This window comes from Orbicella faveolata, unplaced genomic scaffold (genome assembly GCF_042242905.1).
Source record: "Orbicella faveolata isolate gen_17 unplaced genomic scaffold, um_ofav_v1 contig_4, whole genome shotgun sequence".
In the NCBI taxonomy this organism is placed as follows: domain Eukaryota; kingdom Metazoa; phylum Cnidaria; class Anthozoa; order Scleractinia; family Merulinidae; genus Orbicella; species Orbicella faveolata.
Genome location: NW_028301569.1, coordinates 9596569 through 9618475, shown reverse-complemented (window position 1 = coordinate 9618475; position 21907 = coordinate 9596569). Strand labels below are relative to the sequence as shown.

Here is a 21907-nt window from a genome sequence, read left to right as displayed (position 1 = left end):
GGGAGAGAGAGAGAGAGAGAGAGAGAGAGAGAGAGAGAGAGAGAGAGAGAGAGAGAGAGAGAGAGAGAGAGAGAGAGAGAGAGAGAGAGAGAGAGAGAGAGAGGGAGGGAGGGAGGGAGAGAGGGAGAGAGATGTATGTATGTCACACCAATCAGATTGGATCTACTATAAACAGCCAATCAAATTTCTTGTTGTAAAGGTAAATGGTATGTAAGAAGATTTGATCCCGACACAGTTTAGAACGGCCATATTTATTCTTCTATAAAAGAGGAGCAAGTATTCATATATTGGGCTTACTGCGACATTTTCTGTGGGTTAGGCTGAGGATTTTAGTTACGAACGAGATGAGCTTTGAGGTTTGAAACAGTTCGTGAGTTAGTAGCATGCAAATGCAACGAGATATTTATATTTTTAGTTACAAAGGTAACTTGATACTTTTTTTCACAAGGAGTCAATTCAATTAGAGGTTACGAATCGTCGCTTCTAGTTCTTAGGACATGTTTTAGAGGAGACGAGATTATTTAGATTTGAAACAGTTCTAACGTTTACAATAGTAAGTGCAGGTGACGATTGTTTCATTCTTGTTGTATGCAAATATAACGAGATATTTTTAGTTTTTAGTTACAAAGGATAATTTCACACTCTTGTTTTTTACAAGGGAGTAAATTCAGTTGGAGCTGACGAATCGTCACCACTCTCTCCCACGAGATGTTTGTTATCTTTAGTTACAAATGGTAACTTAACACTTGTTTTTTATATGGGAGTAAATTCAGTTAGAGCTGACAAGTTATCGGCTATTGTTCCCAAGATATTAAACAAAACAAAAGCTTTCATTTCTGGACGGTTTTTACATCTCTGCAGTAGCAGTTTACTATTATTTGATGGGCATTTTATGACATTCTTTTCAGTCCGATATTTTTAAAGGTAAAAAGTATCAAAACTGCACAAATGTTCTTTGAAGACTGCGTGGCACCAAGTTAAAGTGCAATTTAATTAAATCAGACTTTTAATGTGTCAGAGAGGTTTTTTTTCTCTTTCTTTCTATTTTCGGTGACGTAGTGTTGTTGTGTTGTGTTGTGTTGTGTAAAAAGGGTAAACTTAGGACCCGTATAAAATGCGAAAAGGTCTCTTAACTTGAGTATTTTTGAGCAAGAATTCCCCTTGGGGGTTGGAAGGGCTATGTGATCAGTGAGTGAGGGAGTTATGCATGAGCACGTGTCACACCAATCACAGCGTGAGTTGTATCAAAGAGCGAATCCAGGAGCCCATGACGAATGGGCTCCTGACGAATCAAAGAAAAAAATAAGATGGTATCTACATTAATCTGGAGACGTGTCAGATTACTCTAGTTTGTTCAGTCAAACATTTTATGGCTTACTATTTAGCTATCTTACCATTACCGATGTACCATCGTATGTACATCATAAATTCCCAGTTTCTTTCTTGCTGTACATCGCAACCAAAAAAAACTTGTCAAATTAACCAAATCATTACTGTAAACAGCTCCATGAATGCTCCTATCTCCGAGACTTCACACAAAAAATATTCTTGCACGCCTTGCGTGCCTATGTTCGTACAGGGCAACAATTGAAATGATGCAAATGCCACAATTTTTGTTGCGATGCATAGACTTGCCACAAGTCGACGTGATGAATTTCAGGGTAGAATATGTTAGGCCGAAGGACCTTTCAGAGAGTCTATCCGATGCACTGCATTTTGGCGGAAATTTTGCCGCCGTATTTACATTAACAATTACGCACTTTACTCTGATTGGATATGACCTCCACTATGAAAATAGAGCACCCCTGAACTGAAAATAATACCGTTTCGTTTCTGAGAAAACGAAACAACAATACAACTGATGCCGTGTTTAGACTTGAGCGGTTTACCGAGCTACCAGAGTTTACTTACCCAGGTAAACATTTTCCGTGTGTAAACGCTAGCTGATACTTTGGTAAATGCCGCAAAAGACAAAAGAAATTTAACCGAGGTAAAAGTTGTAATTACCCTGTGATCAGACATGGTTACAGTTGGTAACCAAGGTCAAGATGACAGATATATCCGCTTGTGGCGACGTAATATTTCACTTCCCGCGGTGAGCAGATTGCGCGATTGTCGACAAAGCGTTTCTATTCCAGTTTTCACCAGGCGATCATGGCAGATAACGTGGAAAGATTGGATCGATCTTCTTACAGCGAACAATCCGTCACGTAAAAGAGAGCACTATTTTTCATTCTCAGTATTATTAACAACCTTCTCTAGACAAACTTCGATCCTATGTTGTGTAATTATTGTCGATATATTTTGCCACCAGGGAGTATCCTGCAACGTATCCATGCATACTCTGGGTATGATCACGCGGCTGAATTTTCGCCGTAATATTATGGAATGAGGTCCTCGTCTATGAAAATGATGGCACCTCAATTTGCTCCTGTTCCACTGCGGTGGGATCCTCGTCCAAGTTCGATTTCATGACGTTGATAATGCAGCGCGCGCGAATGTTGAAAGATCAACTTGAGTTATTTGAGCCGGTATAAACTGCACTGGACGAATGTACCAAGGTTAAGTAACTTGACCTTAGTAGCTGTTTACCTTGGTAAAAGCTCAAATGTAAACACAGCATGAGTGAACAATAATTTATTCACTCTGTAGGTCTCGTGACATTCAGGTGAAGATCGAGCGAGTAACCAAAATCTCGAAATATTGCGCGAATTTTGTTTTTGAAAAGCAGCAGTTGAGAACAGTTGATCGGTGTTGTCTTGATGTCTTGCCGGCTAACATAATGGAGCTAACATCGTTTCTCTGGATCTTCCTTTGGAGTGGAATATGTTTTGAAGGTATGTGAAATCTCTTTGCAATTTGCAATTTGGTCATCTCAACCTAGTAGTTGCTTACTTAGCGATTTATTGATACAAAGATATATACCCTATCCAGTAGCGTCGATAAGGTTGCGCTAAACTGCCTACACCAAGAGCTGAAAGACTCGAAAGAGGCCTTGTTTCCACGGATGTTGTTTTGTTTCACTGTACATGTCTTTGTAGATCGCTTTAGTTTACTCAAATAGACACTGGTTTCGACTTGTGGAGTTCAAGTTGCACGAGTACTTTCACAGGAGTTCAAGCTAGTGAATCATGTATGATGACTCATGTAATGACAAGCGTATTTGAATAGCAACAAATCATGTGATAATTTGATCTGTACCCTAAACACCATGGCATGATTCCGTTTCTCCCTAAATAACAACCATGATGTCTGGAGGTGTGTTAATATCATGTCTGGAATCATAACAATGATTCACAGTCATTTGATTCATAGCATATTGCCAACTGATGCGTAAATCATGTCTGGAATCATAATGATTCACAGTCACATGAATTATAGCCTATTGCCAACTGATGTGTAAATCATGTCTGGAATCATATCAATGATTCACAGTCATGGCCCGGACGCACTGGGCAAATTTTTGTTTATTTTGCGAAAAAATCTGTCATCAATTCCCTGAGACAAGTGCGTCCGGTGATTTTTAGATCTACCAAATTTTGTCAAGGCTTACCAAACTTCAAAGACGCCGTCGTCCTGCCTCGGAGCAGGACAAATTTTTGTCAGGCGTGAAATCTGACAGATTTGTCAATTTACACGCCATGATTTGAAGGAAAATGTCAATCAAGAAAATTTGATCTCTATTTTTGGTCGGAGTATTTCAGTCCGAAGTCCGCCAAAATTACATTTATATTTGCGCGGCAATCAAACGATGAAGACGGAAGATTCGTATCTCGGTATGCTCCATGACGATCCGTTCGCACTGTTCAACTATTACGGTTCCCAAGACTACGTTAACGTTCCAGCTGCATCTCCAGGACCAAGCTCTGCTCAATTTGTACATCCGTATGTCCACCCGAGTCAGCCGAGTACAAGTACAAGTGCAAGTTTCACGACTACATGTAATCAAATTGAAAGCAGCCAAGCAGACGAGAGCAGAAAAAGGGGCAAAGGTTGCGAACAGCGCGCAAGCGATGGTGTTAATTTCCATGTGATTGACACTTGTGGTTAAGAAATATTTTGCTGTGATTCAGTGCGCCCACGCTTGACAAATTAAAAATTTGGCAGAGACAAATTTTGTCGAGATTTTTGGAAGGGCCAAACAAATTTTGTCAGTCCAGTGCGTCCGGACCCTTATAGCCTATTGCCAACTGATGCGTAAATCATGTCAGGAATCAACAATGATTCACAGTCATATGGATATTATAGCCTATTGCCAACTGTAGCGCCCACCTTTCGGTATGAAATGGGGCGCGAGAACGCAGTAGTACGAGTCATACGTCTAACAATCCAATCCGTTTATTCAGCAACGATGTTGTGACGTAGGCTTACAAATCATCCGGGTTCAGGACTGTCAAAGACCGCAATGAACCATACTCATAAGTGGCTTCGGGTGAAACTAAAACTAAACCAGGTAGCGAAGCTACAAAAACACTAGGTAGCGTTTCAAAACATTCTCCTTCGCACGAGGAACAGTCAACTAAAGGTCCCGTCTCTAAACTAAAGCATGACGGGATGCGTCACGCAATCAAAACGACTGAGAAAGCGCTACACCAACTGATGTGTTAAATCATGTCTGGAATCATAACAATGATTCACAGTCATATGAATTATAGCCTATTGCCAACTGATGCATAAATCATGTCTGGAATCAGCTATGATGCTGACTGGTGTTTTATAATCATTTATCTTTTTCTCAGCTCGGGAGGGGGCGGAATTTAACAAATCCTGCAATCTGATTGGTTCCTGGAGCGGGCGGAATTTTCTGTCCACTGTTGCGATCCTACTTTATCGGTTCTTGCCATGTTGGTGTCTCGAAACGTTTTTCACGTAGTATCAGTCTTGCAGTCTATTGTTTGTCTTCGGAATTTTCTCACGCGGACCGCCACAGCGGGTGGAATCCGTCGTGTTGATCTATTTTCGCGAACGAATTAGCGGTAATCGTCAATCTTTTGCCCTTTTTACACTTCCATCGACGACTAATCAACGCAAGTTTATCTCTATGGCCATCCCCCTCCTTTTTTTTTTTTCTTTGTTTTTTCTTTGTTGTTGTTTTTTTTTTCGTTTATTGTCGAATACGTTTTCTGATTTTGGGTCGGTCGGTCGGAAAAGGAAAGAAAAAACAAAAACAAAAACAAAAAAAAATAGAAGCGCGATCATATACTGCAAGCCATTTCAATCCCAGGTATGTTCCCGTCCCTTTTCACATGGGATATACACCCTTTCCCCCGCCCCCGGTAAAATTAGTTATTAGTATTGCCCAAAAGAAATACTTTATGTACTTTACCACCTAAGAGAAACATCAGTGAAATTTTGTTAGTTTGACATAATTGGCCATTGATGAACCCGCTCAAAATGAGAAAAAGAAAACTTTCATTCAATGATTTTTCAATTTTAGGTACATGTACAAGAAAACTCGAGTTTGCATCATAAATGTATTTTTTGTTTATTCATGACATTGAAAGTCAAAATAAACAGTATTTCATGGCTTCACGAAATTCTGTCACAAAAATTGATTTCTTAGTGGCAAACACATGTATATTAGCGAGAAGTTCTTCGAGTGAACGTTTCTCATGCAAAACGGAATGCAATGCATTTCAAATTGAGTCTACACTGTACATGTCAAATTGACCTTGCTCTCTGCGATTTTCCAATGATCATAAGAAAGTACTTGATCTCGACTATTAAGCACTGTCATGCTTTCAAGTTCTTTTCTACCACGTCTCTTCAAGTACGTACCCTCCTGTCTGTTGCTTTTCTTTGGTCGTTTAGTTTAGTCGGCAAGTTGACCTTACCGGTTATGACAACAGATTACCACTCAAGGGTGTAAACAATTCAAGATTTGGCATAAAGATTTTCAAAGCATTTTATCATAAATGTACACTTTCAGGGCTTTTGTGCGCCTTCAGCTTTTAGATCCTAAGGGAACTCGCTTTTAGTACGTAGCACTGCTATCAACAACAAGACCTCAATTTATATTTTATCGAGGGAGTTGGAGGACCCATTGTTTGAAAAGCCAGAAACATCAATAGGTGGCTAAAATAACAGCGTGTTGCTGCACATATCTTTGAACATTTTATAAATGCAAACTAGTTAGGTAAGAAAATATAAACCATTTGATAAATGAATTTCACAATTCAGCTATGCTTGTCGTTCAGAGCATGGTTATGGTAAACCAAGATTAATGCAAAACAACATGTGAGGCCCGGGGGTGCCTGAGTATTCCATATCTGATTAACTTTTTGCCTAAATGTCCCGCATCCAGCTAATTACATGACACGATGTATCCCGGGATATCTGTTCTAAATATCCTACAACCCATCAATTCTCTCATGTATGCCTTGAAGTTTTTACCTAAATATCCTGTATCTCAAAACACCAAATAGGGTCTCACATGTGTACCAAAGACGTTTTGAAAATTAACAAGTTCCATGAGAATGTTTGCATCCGGCAAGAGTCAAATTTTTGAAGTTGGGTGAAAATTGCAGAAGCATGGCTTTTTGTGGAGAGTTAGTCTGAAATTTTCAACGACTGGGAGAGTAACTTTATGACAGAGTTGATATCCATCGTTGAGTGCGTGAGCTTTAACGAAAACGGGAAGTGGAGGGACCTTCCCCAGGAAACTTGTGGTGTGTCACAAAGCAGTCTCGTGATTTCTCAAACGGTCAGAATAGCCACATAATGGTCGTAAACCATAGAAAGTCATAAATAGAAGGTGCGGTCTTCTACGACATCAATCGTTTGACAGCTAATCTGTCACAAATTGCGTGACGTTGCGTGACGTGGGTTTCCCAATTTCCATTTCAAAGACAGGCGCATGACGGTAGTCGGAAAGTTGCTAGTTTTACTTTTCGCCTCAGTTAGTGCTTTTCTTGTCAAAACAATCAATGTTGTTATATAAGCGATATAGGCCTTAATTGACAAGAAAAGTCGACTTCATGTTTGGAGACGCTTTGTGAGTCATTCATTCATCAACCTGACAGAGTGACGCGAAAGGTGAGTGACGTGTCTGCAGCTGATTGGCAATATCAAACACAAGTGAAAAATACCTTTATTTCAGACGTGTGCAGTTACGTCTTTTCTGTGGGCTGGAAATTCTTGAAAAAAAAAAAAAAAGTCAGTTTATACAGTGACCTCTATTTATTCATATTGTTCTTATTTATTAGAAACTGTCCATGCCAAGCAGTGGTTTGTCTCACGACACGATGGGACCTTTAAAGATAACTGCGGGCTCACTGCGTCATCGCCATGTAAAACCATTCAGCAAGTTACTGTGCATGCGTGTGATGGTGATATAATCAATATAGACGGCACAGGAACGTCACGTGACCCTTATCCGTGCCGGAACGAGAAAGGATTGGATCTAGCTGGTTTAATCCTGCGCAGCTACAAGAGTCGACCACTTATTTCTTGCAGGACGAATGGAATTCGGTTTTTCTGTAGCATCGCTTCTCGAGGAGTCTTTTTAGAAGAGATCACCTTCGTTAACACCTCAATTCACCTCTTTGAATGTTCTTTAAACATGGTCGCCTGCAGCTTTATAAACAGCTCTGTTCCTACACTCACCTTGAAATATGATGCATACTTTATGAGAAATGTTCAACTGAATGGATGCATCTTTCAGAACAACAGTGCTAGTAGTATTACAATCTATGGAAATTCTTCCGTCAGTTTGAACGTTTCGAATTCTGCATTCGTCAAAAATAAGATACGCGGTGAAGAAGACGCCATACTTAACATGTCTATTCAGAACTTACAAGCAAATCAGAGCAGTATCAAAGCTAATTTTACTGATATAAGAGTGACAAATAATAACTGTTCAGGTCAAGCATGCTTTCAAGTTTTTGCTGGCACAAAAGGAACTGACTTAGTTCTCGTTATGGAGAGAGTACTTTTTGAAAACAATGCGGCTGAAGTAAATATCTTGAACGTTCATGGCTTTTCAAACGGGTACACTGATTTCAAGTCAACACAATTTCGAAAAAATACAGGCAGAGCAGTCAAAATCCATAATGGCAACTCAATTGACCTGAAAATTGAAACATCGATTTTTTCTGGGAATGGAATACCTTATTCCAGAATAAAACCTTGGTGGGACTACGATGAAAGCAACGGAGGAGCAGTTTTAGTCGATGGATTCACACAGGACGCCTTGGTTTCCATGCACGGTTCAAACTTCAATTCGAATAAAGGCGGAAGTGGCGGAGCATGCGCAGTTGCCAACATATCGCGGTCGCTTTTAGTGAACATTAAGAACTGTCAGTTTGTGCGAAACGAAGGAAGGTTTTCAGGTGGAGCTGTAGCTGTGGGAAGTTTCTCCAAACGACTCGATTACCCTGACTGGATATGTATTCATGGCTCAGAGTTCAGTGGTAATAAACTGTTGAGAGATACATGTGGTGAACTTATTTGTGGAGGTGGCGCAGTAGGTTTGTACGCGGAACACATGGGTAACTTATCAATAGTCAATGCCACTTTCACAGATAACCAAGCGGAAGGAAAAACTAGCGGAGCCATTTATGCTCAGGTAGGGTATCTCTATGCGGACGTGGAAATTCTGAATAGTGAATTTCTCCGTAATTGGGCCACGGAGTTTACCAGCACCCTAGAGATGCAGTTTATTGATTCATTCGAGCCACGAGTAACTTTACAAAACCTGACATTTATTAACAATGGCGGTGACGTAAACAATACTCTCACTAGAGGTGTCACGTCTGACATTAATATTCTTCCTGGCAATAGCTACGTCGTGTTACGCTCATGTAAAATACAAAAAAATTCCGGCGGTGGGATACAAGTAGACTTGACATCAGATTATGGGCGACATTTGGGTGGCAATGTGAGTTTTGTTATGGAGAACACTTTTATAAGTGAAAATGTCGACTTTGTAATGATCATCCACATTTTAAAGCGAGCATTTCAACCGGTGTTCCACTTAAAAAATGTTTCATTTGTGAACAATAACTGCTATGGTTATGAATGGAGCTGTATTTCTATAACGGCCTTGAATAGCAATTGCTTGTTTCACTTGGAACAGAGCACATTCCTTAACAATTTCGGCTCTTCAGGAGTATTATATATTGTTCCATCGCAACCCGGCAAATCCACTGCTCAATTACGGACGATCATCAGCAACACTGAATTTCGTAACAACTCTGGAGGCAAAGAAGGCATCCTTACGTTACTAAACTCTTACGCCATTGAAATTCAGAACTGTAATTTTATAGATAACTTTGGAGGGGTGGTTAGTTCGCATTTAAACATAGAGATTTGTCCAGGCAGTTTGACAATGTGGAATACTACCTTTTATCAGTCAGTGGAATCTCAAGTGGTTTATACTTTAGGAGGACAGTCCAAGTATGTGGTGACATTTAATAGACTTTTGGCAGTAACACAATCTGAAAATGTCGAAATTCGTAAAAGCACCTTTATTTTGGATCCTTTTAGCGTAGACAGCAAAGGTATAGTTGTTGTTGAAAAAGCGGCCAAGGGTATCTTGGACCGCTCTGTGCGAATTGAATCACCAATCAACACTAGGCTTAATATGCAACGTCTAAGAGAAAAGTATATTTATCATAAACGAGAGACCAGAGTATCGCTTTGGTTCAGTACTCAGCGTTGTCCTGTGGGAACGTACAGTATCCGTAGAGGCATACAGAGTGGCTACAGTGTCTTCCTTGTCCAGTTGGCGGCAAGTGCTCTTCTTCTCTCGCTGCTCAGCCCAACTTTTGGGGTTATCCTGGAATCAACGACACCGTTACCTTTCAGCTTTGTCCAGAAGGTTACTGCTGTTTGCCATCTGTCGATAACAAATGCTTTTATGACAACAATAGCTATCTGCTTTCCGGTTGCCAAGGTAACAGAACGGGCATTCTTTGCGGACAATGTAAACGTAATTTCACTGAAGGTCTGTTTACAACACAGTGTGTTCGAGCGAAAGACTGTACCCATAGATGGTATTTGGCTGTTTTCTTCGCACTAACGTCATCGTTTGCCCTGTATCTCATTAGAAAACCCCCAGTGTTTGAAACAGTGGTGAAACATTTAACATGGTTCATTCCGAGACGCAAAGAGGAGAATTGCCAAGCTCCTTACAGCCTAGAGAGCACGGCCAAAAAAAATGCTTCTCCAAATTATGGCTTTTTAAAAATTATTTTTTACTTTTATCAAGTCGCTGGAGTATTGACCGTATCCTCATATGGGGTAAAAAATCTATTGAGAAATGAGATTGCCTTGCCCATTTCCAATCTTTTGAACTTTAAACTATATGTCAATATTAACTGGAAGATCTGTCCTTGGCCAATTTTCACACCACTTTTAAAAACAATGTTCAAAGTGGTAACAGTCATGACTATTTTCTTCTCGATTCCAGTTATTTACCTTCTGCACAGCGGTCTAAACAAACTATGCAAGCACAGACCGACTTTTCCGCCAGCTGGTCCTTACCTTGGAGCTGTCCTGGAAATAGTGTTGCTAGGTTACTCAGCAGTGACTGGTACAACAGTGAGATTACTCCACTGTGTAAGCATTCAGGAAGTGTCCCGCTGGTATTACGATGCTCAGTACTTTTGCTGGCACGAATGGTGGCAGCAAGCTGCTTTTGCCGTCATTGCCCTGAACTTGTTTCCGTTTATGATCACGTTGTATTTCGCCTCGCTGCAACTCTATCAAGGCAAGATTTCAGGAAAGATATTTCTACTGGCCAGCATCCTACCTTTTCCTTATCTCCTCTTCGTTTTCTTTCACTACGTAAGGAAAAAAATGACCACGAGACCGGACTATCAAGCAATCCCTTCAACTGCCACCTCAGTTTACGAGGAAGAACATGACACAAATTCTTCCACAAGCATCAAACATTCACTTCTTGAGGTGCTATGTGGTCCATTTGCAAAGCCACAAGATGACCAATCAAATGGAAGGATCTACTGGGAGAGCATTCTTATTGGTCGTCGATTCCTTATAATTGTGATCGGTTGGTGGCAGCTGGAACATGCGCTTATGCGCGCTGTGTGTCTGACAATCCTTTGCCTCGTTTTCTTATTGCATCACATATCCCAGAAGCCCTTCGACCAGTCTTGCGCCAACGTCACCGAAACCGTGTCCTTGGCAACCTTGGTCGTTATAGGAGTACTAAATGTTGGCCTTGCATCTGCAAGAAGTGACGTCAGCGGTATCAATCAACCGTATTTCTCCATTCTTTTGACGTCAGAAGCAGTATTACTGGGTATTATACCTATTGTTTGTGCTACATTCCTCTCCTTGTCCCTTTTTTTGCAAATTGTACGGGTGGTGATCATCCTATTGAAAGCTACTCAAACAAGATGGTTAACTTTCAAACAAAAAGGTGACATACAGTTGTTCGCCCCGGGTGGAGATGCGTGTTAGCTTCTTTCTGCGTGTTCGTAATAGAACTTTAGATGAGCAACTCTCAAACTTTGAGTTATATCTAATGAGGGTAAAAGTACCTTTACGAGAGTGCTTGGAAAGGCTTTTTTTTACCACGGATCATGGGTATCGCAATTTGAAGATCGTCTAACCGTACAAAATACATTAGCTATGTCACACCGTGGTGTGTGTGTGTGTGTGTGTGGGGGGGGGGGGGGGAGGGGAGGGGGAAGGGGAGGGTGGAGGGGGGAGGCTTTGCGTCAGTTATGACCGCTGAAGGCGACTACCCTATGTTGATAAATGCGCATGCTCCGTCACTTCGGCCTTTGTTTGAACCTTGAACCGAGCAGAGAAACCACGGTGTTCTGTGTGAGTCCATCAACCACAAATGCTAGCGCTTCTCCGATGAATATTCAAATTCTGCATCGAGACGAAGTCCTAAAAACACTGAAATGTCCGACGGCTTATCGGCCTCGAACAGTATTTTTATCAGAGCGCGTCAAATGTCCAATAAGAGCTCATGTCGTGAAACGTTTCTAGGCTAAAAATTTATTTCCTCGACTTATTATAACTTTGATCGAGTATCAAGTAAGTTTTAATTTCGTCACCGTTAAAGTACAGAGTTAACGTTATCGGCCTCAAACAGTACTTTTATCAGAGCGCGTCAAATGTCCAATAAGAGGGCATGTCGTGAAACGTTTGTAGGCTACAAATTGATTTCCTCGACTTATTATAAATTTGATTGCGTATCAAGTAAGTTGTAATTTCGCTACCGTTAAAGTACAGAGTTAACGTTACAATTAAAGTTGCATGTAATAGGAAGCGGGATAAAATAATGAAATTAGTTCTGCGAACAGTGGTGTATTTAGCAGCATGATTGTCAAGTAAAGCCATGTTTGATGGGAAATTAGTGCCCACGGATCGTTGTAGAACGTGACTAAGTCTTGAATCCCACGAGGACTTAGGTGTCTGAGTGTGGATTTTCTTAGCTGATAAATGTAACAATTTTTGTAACCCTATGCATGATTAGATTGTAATAGAATATGTAGATCGTAGAACGGAACGTATAGTGCTGAATTGTCGATAATAAAGCCTGAATCAAGTGAAAGTATACAGTCCACGATTACTGAATTAGCGTGTGCGGAATTCTCAGTAACGCAAGTCGGAAATTCTGCGAAAGCGCAAACCTTATCCACGCAGTCTTACTTAAATACCTTAGGAAATAAGTAATTGGAGTACTGAAAATAATTGAACTTTAACAAAGGAAATTCTGGATATTCGAGTGAACCTTCAACAAGGGATAATTTAAGATCTCTCTGTTAAATTATTAGCAAAATGGTGTTAACTTGTGAGAATCGTTACAAGCTTGTTGCATGCAAATTATAAAGAAAATCTAATGACTAGATTCTCTACAAATAAGCAAAACTGATTTTAAAGGCCTATTTATATTTATTCATGTTGCCATGGCAACGGCACATACGTCAGCTTAACCATCAAAATACCAAAGTTTGTGTTGTTAACTTGCTTGCCGCTATTTCTGGCGACCGAAGGATTAAGGGTTTTAGAGAAAAAGGTGAATGAAACACAGGTATCAAAAACTGTTTTCAGCCACCTTAAGTTCACTGGTACCAATTTATACACCTGGGTGGAGGGAGGCACTGTGAGAGTGAAGTGTCTTGCCCAAGAACACAACACAAGTCAGGGCTTGAACCCGGACCCCCCAATCCAGAGACAAGTACACTACCCACAAGGCCACTGCGCCTCCCACAATCCCAGTAATGCAATGGCCGCTTTCTTAAAAACAAAATATATCTGATGAAACGGGCAAGGAATATTCGAAAATAGTGCAAATGATCGTGAAAGATGATCGTGGAAAAGCGATTGCGTGACACTCGGTAAGTTGTAAGATGACATGTTACCATGTATCAGACGTAAAAACAGTTTAAATTCTCAGTCCCGGCATTTTGTACACGGTGTGCAGTCTGCATTTGTACTGACCGATTACAAAACCTTTTAACGCTTCGCAAACTACAGCCCTTAGATTCGGATATCGAGCCATGTTTCTGCTCGACAAGAAACCGACGGACAAAGTGTTTATCTAAGACATCTTCTAACGCCGCCATCTTAGTCTTTAAATATTCCCGCTTAAACAAAGATTGTCAGTTTCAATGCCATAAACCAAAAACGAAAAACCAAAACCGACTTGAAATCGTTTTCAAAATTCCATACGAAAACAATACGTGTACCTTAGTGCCAAGCATTTTCCTACGACATGCGAAAACGAAATTCGAACTTCCAGTTTCGTTTTTCATTTACCCACGCCATCGGAAAAGGGAATTCGAACTTTTATTTTCATTTTTCGTTTTCCTACTACATTGAAAACAAAATTTGAACTTCGATTTTCGTTTTTCGTTTTCGTGTTCTACTATATAATCTCAAAACAGTAGCCTATCAAGCAGACACTGACGCTCCTTTGGGCTTGTATATCTTTTTTCCTACCTTACGATCCTCAAAATGGACGTCATAGCTGACTGTACATGATGTCACTGACTGTACATAAGGAGTTTTGACTTCAACAAATAGCATTAAAAAACTGTGCAGCTACATTTGTAGAAAACTAATATTTACGAATTCGTCAGCCCGCTACAAACCGTATCGAGCGAGCTGACTGTTAATAAAAGCCTTCTTTTTAATATGGGACTACCACGATATCGATATCAGCAAGGAAATGAAATCACGGAATTAAATGGTTATTTAGTTCCCACTATAAAGTCAAAAAGTTTCAGTACAGAGGCTTGTCTTGATCGATTTAGAACATACAGTCGAACTTCCGATATGGCACCTGATACTTCGACATCGACCGGTTGGTGTAAAACGCAGACTGCGGACTGGAGACTGGGAATAAAATGCAGACTGAAGATAAAATGCAGACTGCAAACTACAGACGTTTTAAGTATATATCGGTGGTGTTATTTCCATTGTCGAATTCTAACCGGAAACAGGGTTATTCAGGCTAATCGCAGTGAAAGTTTGCAATGCTCCGGTTAGCCTGAGTATCACTCATGTTAGCTTAAATAAATTTCTGGACAGGCGCGTTCTTTTGTTCATTAGGACACCACTGTTCCATCATTAAAATTATTAACAACGTTGGAAATTATGGTGATTAAAACAAAACAGGAAATGATTCAGCAAATTGATTGTGCTTCATAGAGTAGCCTGCAAGCAGGCTCACCTTTGAGTTACACGCGCGAGCGGCGAAGTGCAAAGCGATTCGGTGGGAGGGAGTCTGGTGAAGAGGCGCCAAATAAGTGAGTCTGCCTTGATCTCTGTAATTTTTTCATTTGTGCTTCGCCTGAGCGAGGTGAACCATTGAATACCATTGGTCGAAAAGCAAGAAAGGTGAGAAAACTGTCAATCTATTATGTTTGATGAGGAGCGATTAGATCCCCATGGAGTCGGTTATTTACCGCACGTTCTCACAGTAAAAGGAGAATTGAGTGTTCATATTGCTGATGTTTTAACAAATTTTCGGTCTATGTCGGGTCAAACTAAAGAAGGGGCAGGAAATATTTTATCTTATCTTAGACGTACTTACGGTGTTGCCGAATGCGTATGGAAAGAGGTAAATATTACAAACGTATGTGATTGCAAGCGGGCAAGGAAACAACAGGAAAGCGTCTGCCCGTTTACCAGCAAAGACCAGATTGCCAAAGCAAGATCACTTGGAATTAAGTGTGTGTCCTTGCTAGAAATAAACTTTGACAATTTTTCTTCGGCAAAGTTTTATCAACAATGGATATTGCGCCTGCATGTTGTTATGAAAAAGACATACAATTTTCCTGAGAAATCTGAGCTGCCAAAGTTAATACTTCTGATGAAATTAATTGACTTATTCTTTTCTGCGGTTTCCGGTGTGGAAATGAAAAAAAATGCTGAGATCAGAGCAGGCTCACTTTCTCGTCTCGCGGCTTCGCCGCTCGATTTCGCGCTCGCGCCTACGCAGCGCGCGCATTTGCTCCAACTTGAGCCTGCTCGCAGGCTAGTCATAGAGCGGTTTTCAATTGAGTGTCATGAAACCAAAACCAAAACTAATTACCAATTAGATTACACAGCCAATACTGATCAAACTGCATGTAAGAAAAACCAAAACCAAACTAATTACCAATTAGATTACAATTACTTAACCAATATCAAACTGTAGGAAAACCAAAAACCAAAACCGCTGCTTTCATGAAAGAGAAGCTGCCAATTTTTTTATCGAAACTGGAGTACTTTTTGTCATGTCTCGATTTGTTCGTTGGACTATTTCGCTACAAATCTACGATATTTTACTGAAGGGATTATAAGGATAATTTCCGTATCGGCTTCCTTTAGCAGTAACTATATCTCACGCCGCACCTGTACTACCTTGAAAAGTTGTTATAACATATCGATTTATTTACATCTAAGTGAGAGATAAATTGGCATGTTCTGAACTAATCGATATTGGTCGATGACATATCGATTCGTTTACAACTGCTGACTGAGTGAGTAACAAATTTGCCTATCATAACTCCTAACAATAGTCGTTTCCACTCTTCGCCTATCCACGACTAAAAATCGCAAACTACGCTGTTCAGATCACCTGGGCCCGGTTGTTCGAAAGCCGATTAACGCGCGCTAATCCATGATTAAAAATTAGCTAAGGAGTATATTTCCCTATCCCCAAACGTTGTTCAACGCTGATATTCTGCAAAATTTTAGATTAGAAGAAGTCAATCCGGAAAAACAAAAAGCATTGAAAGAAATTTTCACCCAAAAGTGAAAACCAAAACCAAAGTTTACGTTAATCCTGGATTACAGAACTGTTTTATTCACTAATATGCATGAAGAGAGGTTCTCTTCATACAAAAATTTCAGGCGTATACACCTCTCTGTTTTTAGACACAGACTGGTTAAAAATGACTTTCCGGGCCCGAAAAGTTTCCGGGGCTTTCGAGAAACAGGCCCCGGGTCCGTTATATCGCAAATGCTTAAGATTTCCTTTGTGCGAAACCGTTCTTATGAAAATGACTCTGATTTGCATGAAAATGATTAGAACCTGTAGGCAGAATTCATTTTCATATGAATGGTTCATCGCACTTAGACTCGTTTTGACACAGAGGTAAAAAGGAACTCGGACCTTTTTTTTTTTGGCTCTAATTGCCAAAATTCCCGGTGTCAACTGTGTTAATGGATGAAACGATGAATCGAGCTGACATAACTTGAGCACACTTGGATTGTTTGGGTTCACCTTTGTTTTGCACACTTACGGGGACATTCATATACTAGCACTTTGGGGACATTTTCGAGGCCCCGTGGATATTTTGAAGTAAAAACTAACGGTAAAAGCGCTCGACATTTCGACCGAACATCGGTCATTATCAAGCTTAAAAGTGAAGATAAAAAAATTTTGCATAAGTATAAATATAAAACAAAGAAGTATGAAAGTGTAATGTATGTTTTTTATTAATTATAATGAACTGAGACCAAGTCTCAATGTAGTCAGACTCAATTCGTGCGAAAGTTTTTAATCATTTTTAATTATGTTATTCTTGCATGCGTTTTATTGTTCTTAACACCCTTTATTACATTTTCATACAGTACATACCTTTACTTCTTTTTTTTTATTTAAACTTGTGCAAAAACTTTTTATCTTCACTTTTCAGCGCTTGGTAATGACCGAAGTTCGGTCGAAACGTCGCGCCCTTTTACCGTTAGTTTTTACTTGCCAGGATATTTGGTGGAAAACTAAATAGGATATAGAATATTTAGAACAGATATCTCGGGATTCTGGGGATATTCATATTCATTTAGGCCAGAAATTTACGGGATGTGGGATACTCAGACCTCCCCGCTTCCTCCTCCCCACCCTCCCACTAGTGAGGCCTTATTTTCGTGTCTCCAGAAAGAAGCTGAAATTCACAGTCTATATTTGATACGAGTCAGAGAAACTACCAGAAGACATCATCTTTCATTTATTTTCTTTGGAACATTGATATGAAAAATAAATAGTAAAAAAAACTAGTCTTTAACATTTTTCTATCATTTATCTGTCGAAAAAATATTTCTATTTCCAGACTGAACAAGGTATACACAAACAAACTAACGAAAATATCATTATAATTATATTATCTGTATATCTTTATAAACTGAGAAATATTCTGCTTCTCTAAAACATAAAACGGGTGAAGGCTAAAACACCGTACATGTGCAGTGCAACTGAATTTCAAACTTAACAATTTATCCCGATATATAAACTGTTGTCAGATTTCTTTTTTAAATGACAACTTATCAGCCATGTTTGACTCATTTCATTTTCAATATCTTGAAAACTAAAAGTATACTAACTTTACTATATTATTTACATCTTTTAAATTACCCACGTACACATATTTATTTAATTTTAACGGCACAAATGCTCTCCTCAATAGATACATCCTATCTTATAGAAATGTTCAACATCTTAATTTTAATTTCAGTGGCATAACCACGTACAAATATTACTTTAAGTTTTAACGTCGTAAATTTTCTTTGACGAAAAAAACGAATTCTTAGATTCCAAATACGGAGCCTGTCGAATAAGTTACATGTTAAAGGTGATTTTCAGTCCGTACTGTGCACTTTCGAGAGTTTGTTTTTGTTTTCTGTTTTGTCTCATGTAACACATTTCAAAATGTGAACATTTCGCAACTACTTACATCAAGTAAATTCAAAGTTTCAAAACAACCGCCATTATGGGTTCGAAGTGGTCGAAGCTTTATGCTTCTTTTCTCGTATCATTTGATGAAACAACTTCGCTGTAAAAATCAATGAAGTTGTTAGAAAAGATTTTGAAAGGCCTCAAAGATAAGGTATGTGGTCCGTAACGAATGACATCGATTTGCATTCCATCGAGTGAGGACGTATAATGTTTATAAATATTAGGGTGCTGAGACTGCGCAGTACGGACTGGAAATCACCTTTAAGTACGTTAAATCATCAAATATTCGTAGATTTTTGAGCCCGCAACTTAAAATACCTCCAAAACAAAGCTCTTCTTCTTTATGCTGTTCTAAAAGGAGAAAGTCACTTCAAAAAGCGTACATTTTTTACTAACGCCAATAAAAACCTTGCACTAAGTTAAGCCACTCACCGAAGTTTCAACAAATTTTCCTTATGAAATTCGTCTCCAAAGAAGCCCAAAACTTCGACATCGCTGCCGCCATTTTCAACAGTACTCAGCAGCAGGCCGCGTATTCGTGACGTCATTCCGTCCGAGAGATTTTGTCCAAATGGCTTCCGGCAAACCTTTTAGCTACCACTCTGGGTTATGGCTGCTCTTGAGCCATATATGATTTTGAGCCAAACATGCTATAAACGCCGAAATGATAGCATTGAAGATAGTGAAGTGGATAATCGCATGGAAAAATAAAAAATACATTTTGCTGACCTTGTGAAGGGTGCAAAGTCAGTTGCAGGCTTTTCTCCTTCCCGTCAATTTCGAATCCGACGGAATGACGTCAAATAAACACTGCCTGGCTGGCAAGACAGTTTCAAAATGGCGGCCTCCGAGGTCGCTTTCTTCGAGACAACTTTCTTCAGGAAAGCCGGCACTTGAGAAGCTGAAACTTCGGTGAGTGGAAAAGTTGGCTGTTTACTTGCTGTAAGCGAAGACATTGAACCGAATAGTCAGCGCTATCCTAAGTCTCCTGGTAAGATCATTGAAAAACCTGATCACTGTCTTTTCTTCTAAAGCAGTTAAATGTCTGCCGTAAATGGGTAGATCCAAAACTGAGTGTCCTGAGGGCGCTATTACTAAGGAAAATTTACGAATGATCTCGTCCCCCCCCCCCCCCCCACCAAACGCACACACCCCTCACCCCTTATAAGTTAACATTTTTGAAACTGACGATATCTAACTGTATTTAAGTTTGGTGGTCGTCGGTTCGCATTCCATTAATCAAATAAATAGAGGATATTACATGGTTACTGGGAGATGCAAAATTTCTCTTCGAGTGTCGAGTGTTGAAGAATCTTTCACGAGGCCGGAGCGCAGCGAACGAGTGAAATATTTTTCAATACGAGAAGAGAAATTAAGTAACTCCAAGTGGCCATGTAATGTTCTATTAATTATTTAAACACTAATGAAATACCAAACCGTTTCGCTTTTGCTGCGAAAGGCGCCATTGCGTAACCATAGCAAAGGTCATCTTTTCACATGTGAAGATAACATGTTATTTTCACGTTTAAAGATATCATGTTTTCGCGCCAAAGCTCACCTGGTATTTCATTAGTTTTTATGTAATAAATAAACGTATCCACCGGCGATTGAACTTATCGGTGACAGTCATCCAATGACTCTGTTACTCGGTAGCATTAAGCTCATTTTATGGTGTCGGGGATTCCATCCACCAATACTGTTGAAAGATAAAAACGTCATCGTGAATTACTATAGCGAACAATTCAGGCGTTAGCTGACAAACATATACATCTCCACGCACAACTCGATAACTACGTCCTATTCTTTTTGAATAAAATGAAATAAAATAAGAATACTGAAAAACATTTCTCTTTTTTCAAGCTATGAAGTAAGAGTGGATGTTTGGTTGGGAGTGCAAGAAATACTCTAATTTTATAACATCACCCGGCTGGTTATGACCAGTTTAACATAATGCTCAGGGTCAATAGAGTGTAGGTTAATTCTGCTTGCAATAATTACAGCAACATGCTGAAGACAAAAACACTCGCTTATCTTGGCTTGAAACTATCACTTACAAAGGACTTCTCCGTCTTCCTGTTCGGCCTGAGGGTGGTACCCTTCGTCCTCGTCTGGCTCATCCTGATATCGGTTCTCATCGTTTCCGTTGCCTCCTTCGTCGTTGTGATCATCATCGTCATCTTCGTGGTCGTGGACGTCACTGGTGTCATCATAGGCATTATGATAGACATTATTGTTATCATCATCCTCTTCCTCTTCTTCAATCTCAACGTCTCCCTCCTCCTTCTCCTCCTCCTCCTCCTCATCCTCATCATCTTCTTCCTCTTCCTCATCGTCATCGCCATCGTCATCTTCACAATGACCATTGTCCAGTCTATCATCACCATCGTCCTCACCATTGTGCGCACCATAGTTATCATCAACGTTATTCTCCATGGCTAGTATGATTGTCATGATCCTTTCTATAACATCAGGGTCCATGGACGCTACAATCAATATGATCATCTTCTAACCTCTCTATCCTCACAAAAGGCACCTTCCGACAGTACAATGCTGAAAGGAAGATAAAACTAACATGAACTTCTTCATAACTTTAACACATGTTTTTCATGTGACAAAATCAAGCCACAAGCTCATTGGCGTGAAATCTATCCTTGCCACGTTTCTATTTTACTTGATATTATTTGTTGAACTCGATAATTTAAATGATGCTTATTTTTCGAGCGGGTTGGGGTGTTATCTCAAAAAGTGTGGATTATAAAGGTGGGAGGCAGGATATAGGGGCTTGTTGCATTTGCTAAGGCAGCAAATTAAAGCGTGTGTGCCTCAGGCCCTGTCCACACTACACCGGAGAAATTTGAAAACGCAGCTTCATCTCTACGGTTAGGCCTACCGTCCACACTAATCCGTCATGCGTTTTCAGAGTGAAAACGCCGTTTTCCCATTTATCTGGCGTAGTGTGGACGAGGCCTCGATGCTGTGTGAAAACTACATTTAACAAATTGACGTCAGTTTTTTATGCGTCTGTCCTGTTCAAGTTGATCATGAGTTTCGTCATAACATTGTCAAAGTAGCTGTGGATCCACTCGGCTATCGCGGACGCATCGCATAAATTATAAATTCATGTGTCCGTCCGCTTATTGACAATAAAAATTAGCCAATGACCGCGCGAGAATTTCTGCGGTTATCGTAATTTTTTTTTAAATTTATCTGAACACAGAAACAAATCAGTCCAATCACTTTAGCATTTTGACAAGGGATTTTCTTTTTCTCCTCCATTTTGCCGAAGGGAGTTTTATTAATAACATTTTTTTTTACTAGAGAAGGTCTGCGAGGGGATTATTTCTACTCTAGATAGGTTAAAGAAAACCAGCCCAGAATATCGCCAAAGGAAGTTGCATGACAGGTGTCAGGAAATTGCATTATTTTTTTAACAATTCAGTGCTATACAGAGAAAGCTAAGTTTGAAATAGTAGTCAGCTAGTAAAAGGGAAAGAAGACTCAAAGTAAAACGTGCAAGTCGCCAGCACGTGCATGAGACTCCACTGATCACGGTGCTTTGCTTCGTTAGAGAAGACCCACAAAAGTAACTCCAGCATCATGCACTAATTCACTGCATTCCGAGCTGAGATCAGCTTGGCCTTCAGTATGACAAAAAGGTGGTTCAGAATTTGAAGGAGTAAATCATTCTTTGCAATACTATTGATTTATTTGTAGTAGCCGCCACTTGGATTGTTTTTTGTTTGTTTGTGTTTTCGCTGCCAT

The 21907-nt window shown here is 39.9% G+C and overlaps 1 protein-coding gene and 1 pseudogene across 2 annotated transcripts; one reads left to right on the top strand and one right to left on the bottom strand.

Annotated features, from left to right (window-relative positions):
* The first annotated feature begins 1 nt into the window (after window position 1).
* On the top strand, window positions 2-11630 carry LOC149101373 (uncharacterized; annotated as a pseudogene). Its single transcript, XR_016203035.1, has 2 exons — window positions 2-2837; window positions 7206-11630. The product of XR_016203035.1 is annotated as an uncharacterized LOC149101373 (transcript).
* An 8288-nt stretch (window positions 11631-19918) lies between these two features.
* On the bottom strand, window positions 19919-20695 carry LOC149101372 (uncharacterized). Its single transcript, XM_089276464.1, has one exon. The coding sequence runs from the start codon at window positions 20645-20647 to the stop codon at window positions 20192-20194; it is 456 nt and encodes a 151-aa protein (XP_089132590.1). The 5' UTR covers window positions 20648-20695; the 3' UTR covers window positions 19919-20191.
* Window positions 20696-21907: the final 1212 nt, after the last annotated feature.

Coding starts and splice junctions, on each gene's coding strand:
- LOC149101372 (XM_089276464.1), bottom strand. CDS start 20,647: ATGATCATATTGATTGTAGCGTCCATGGACCCTGATGTTATAGAAAGG.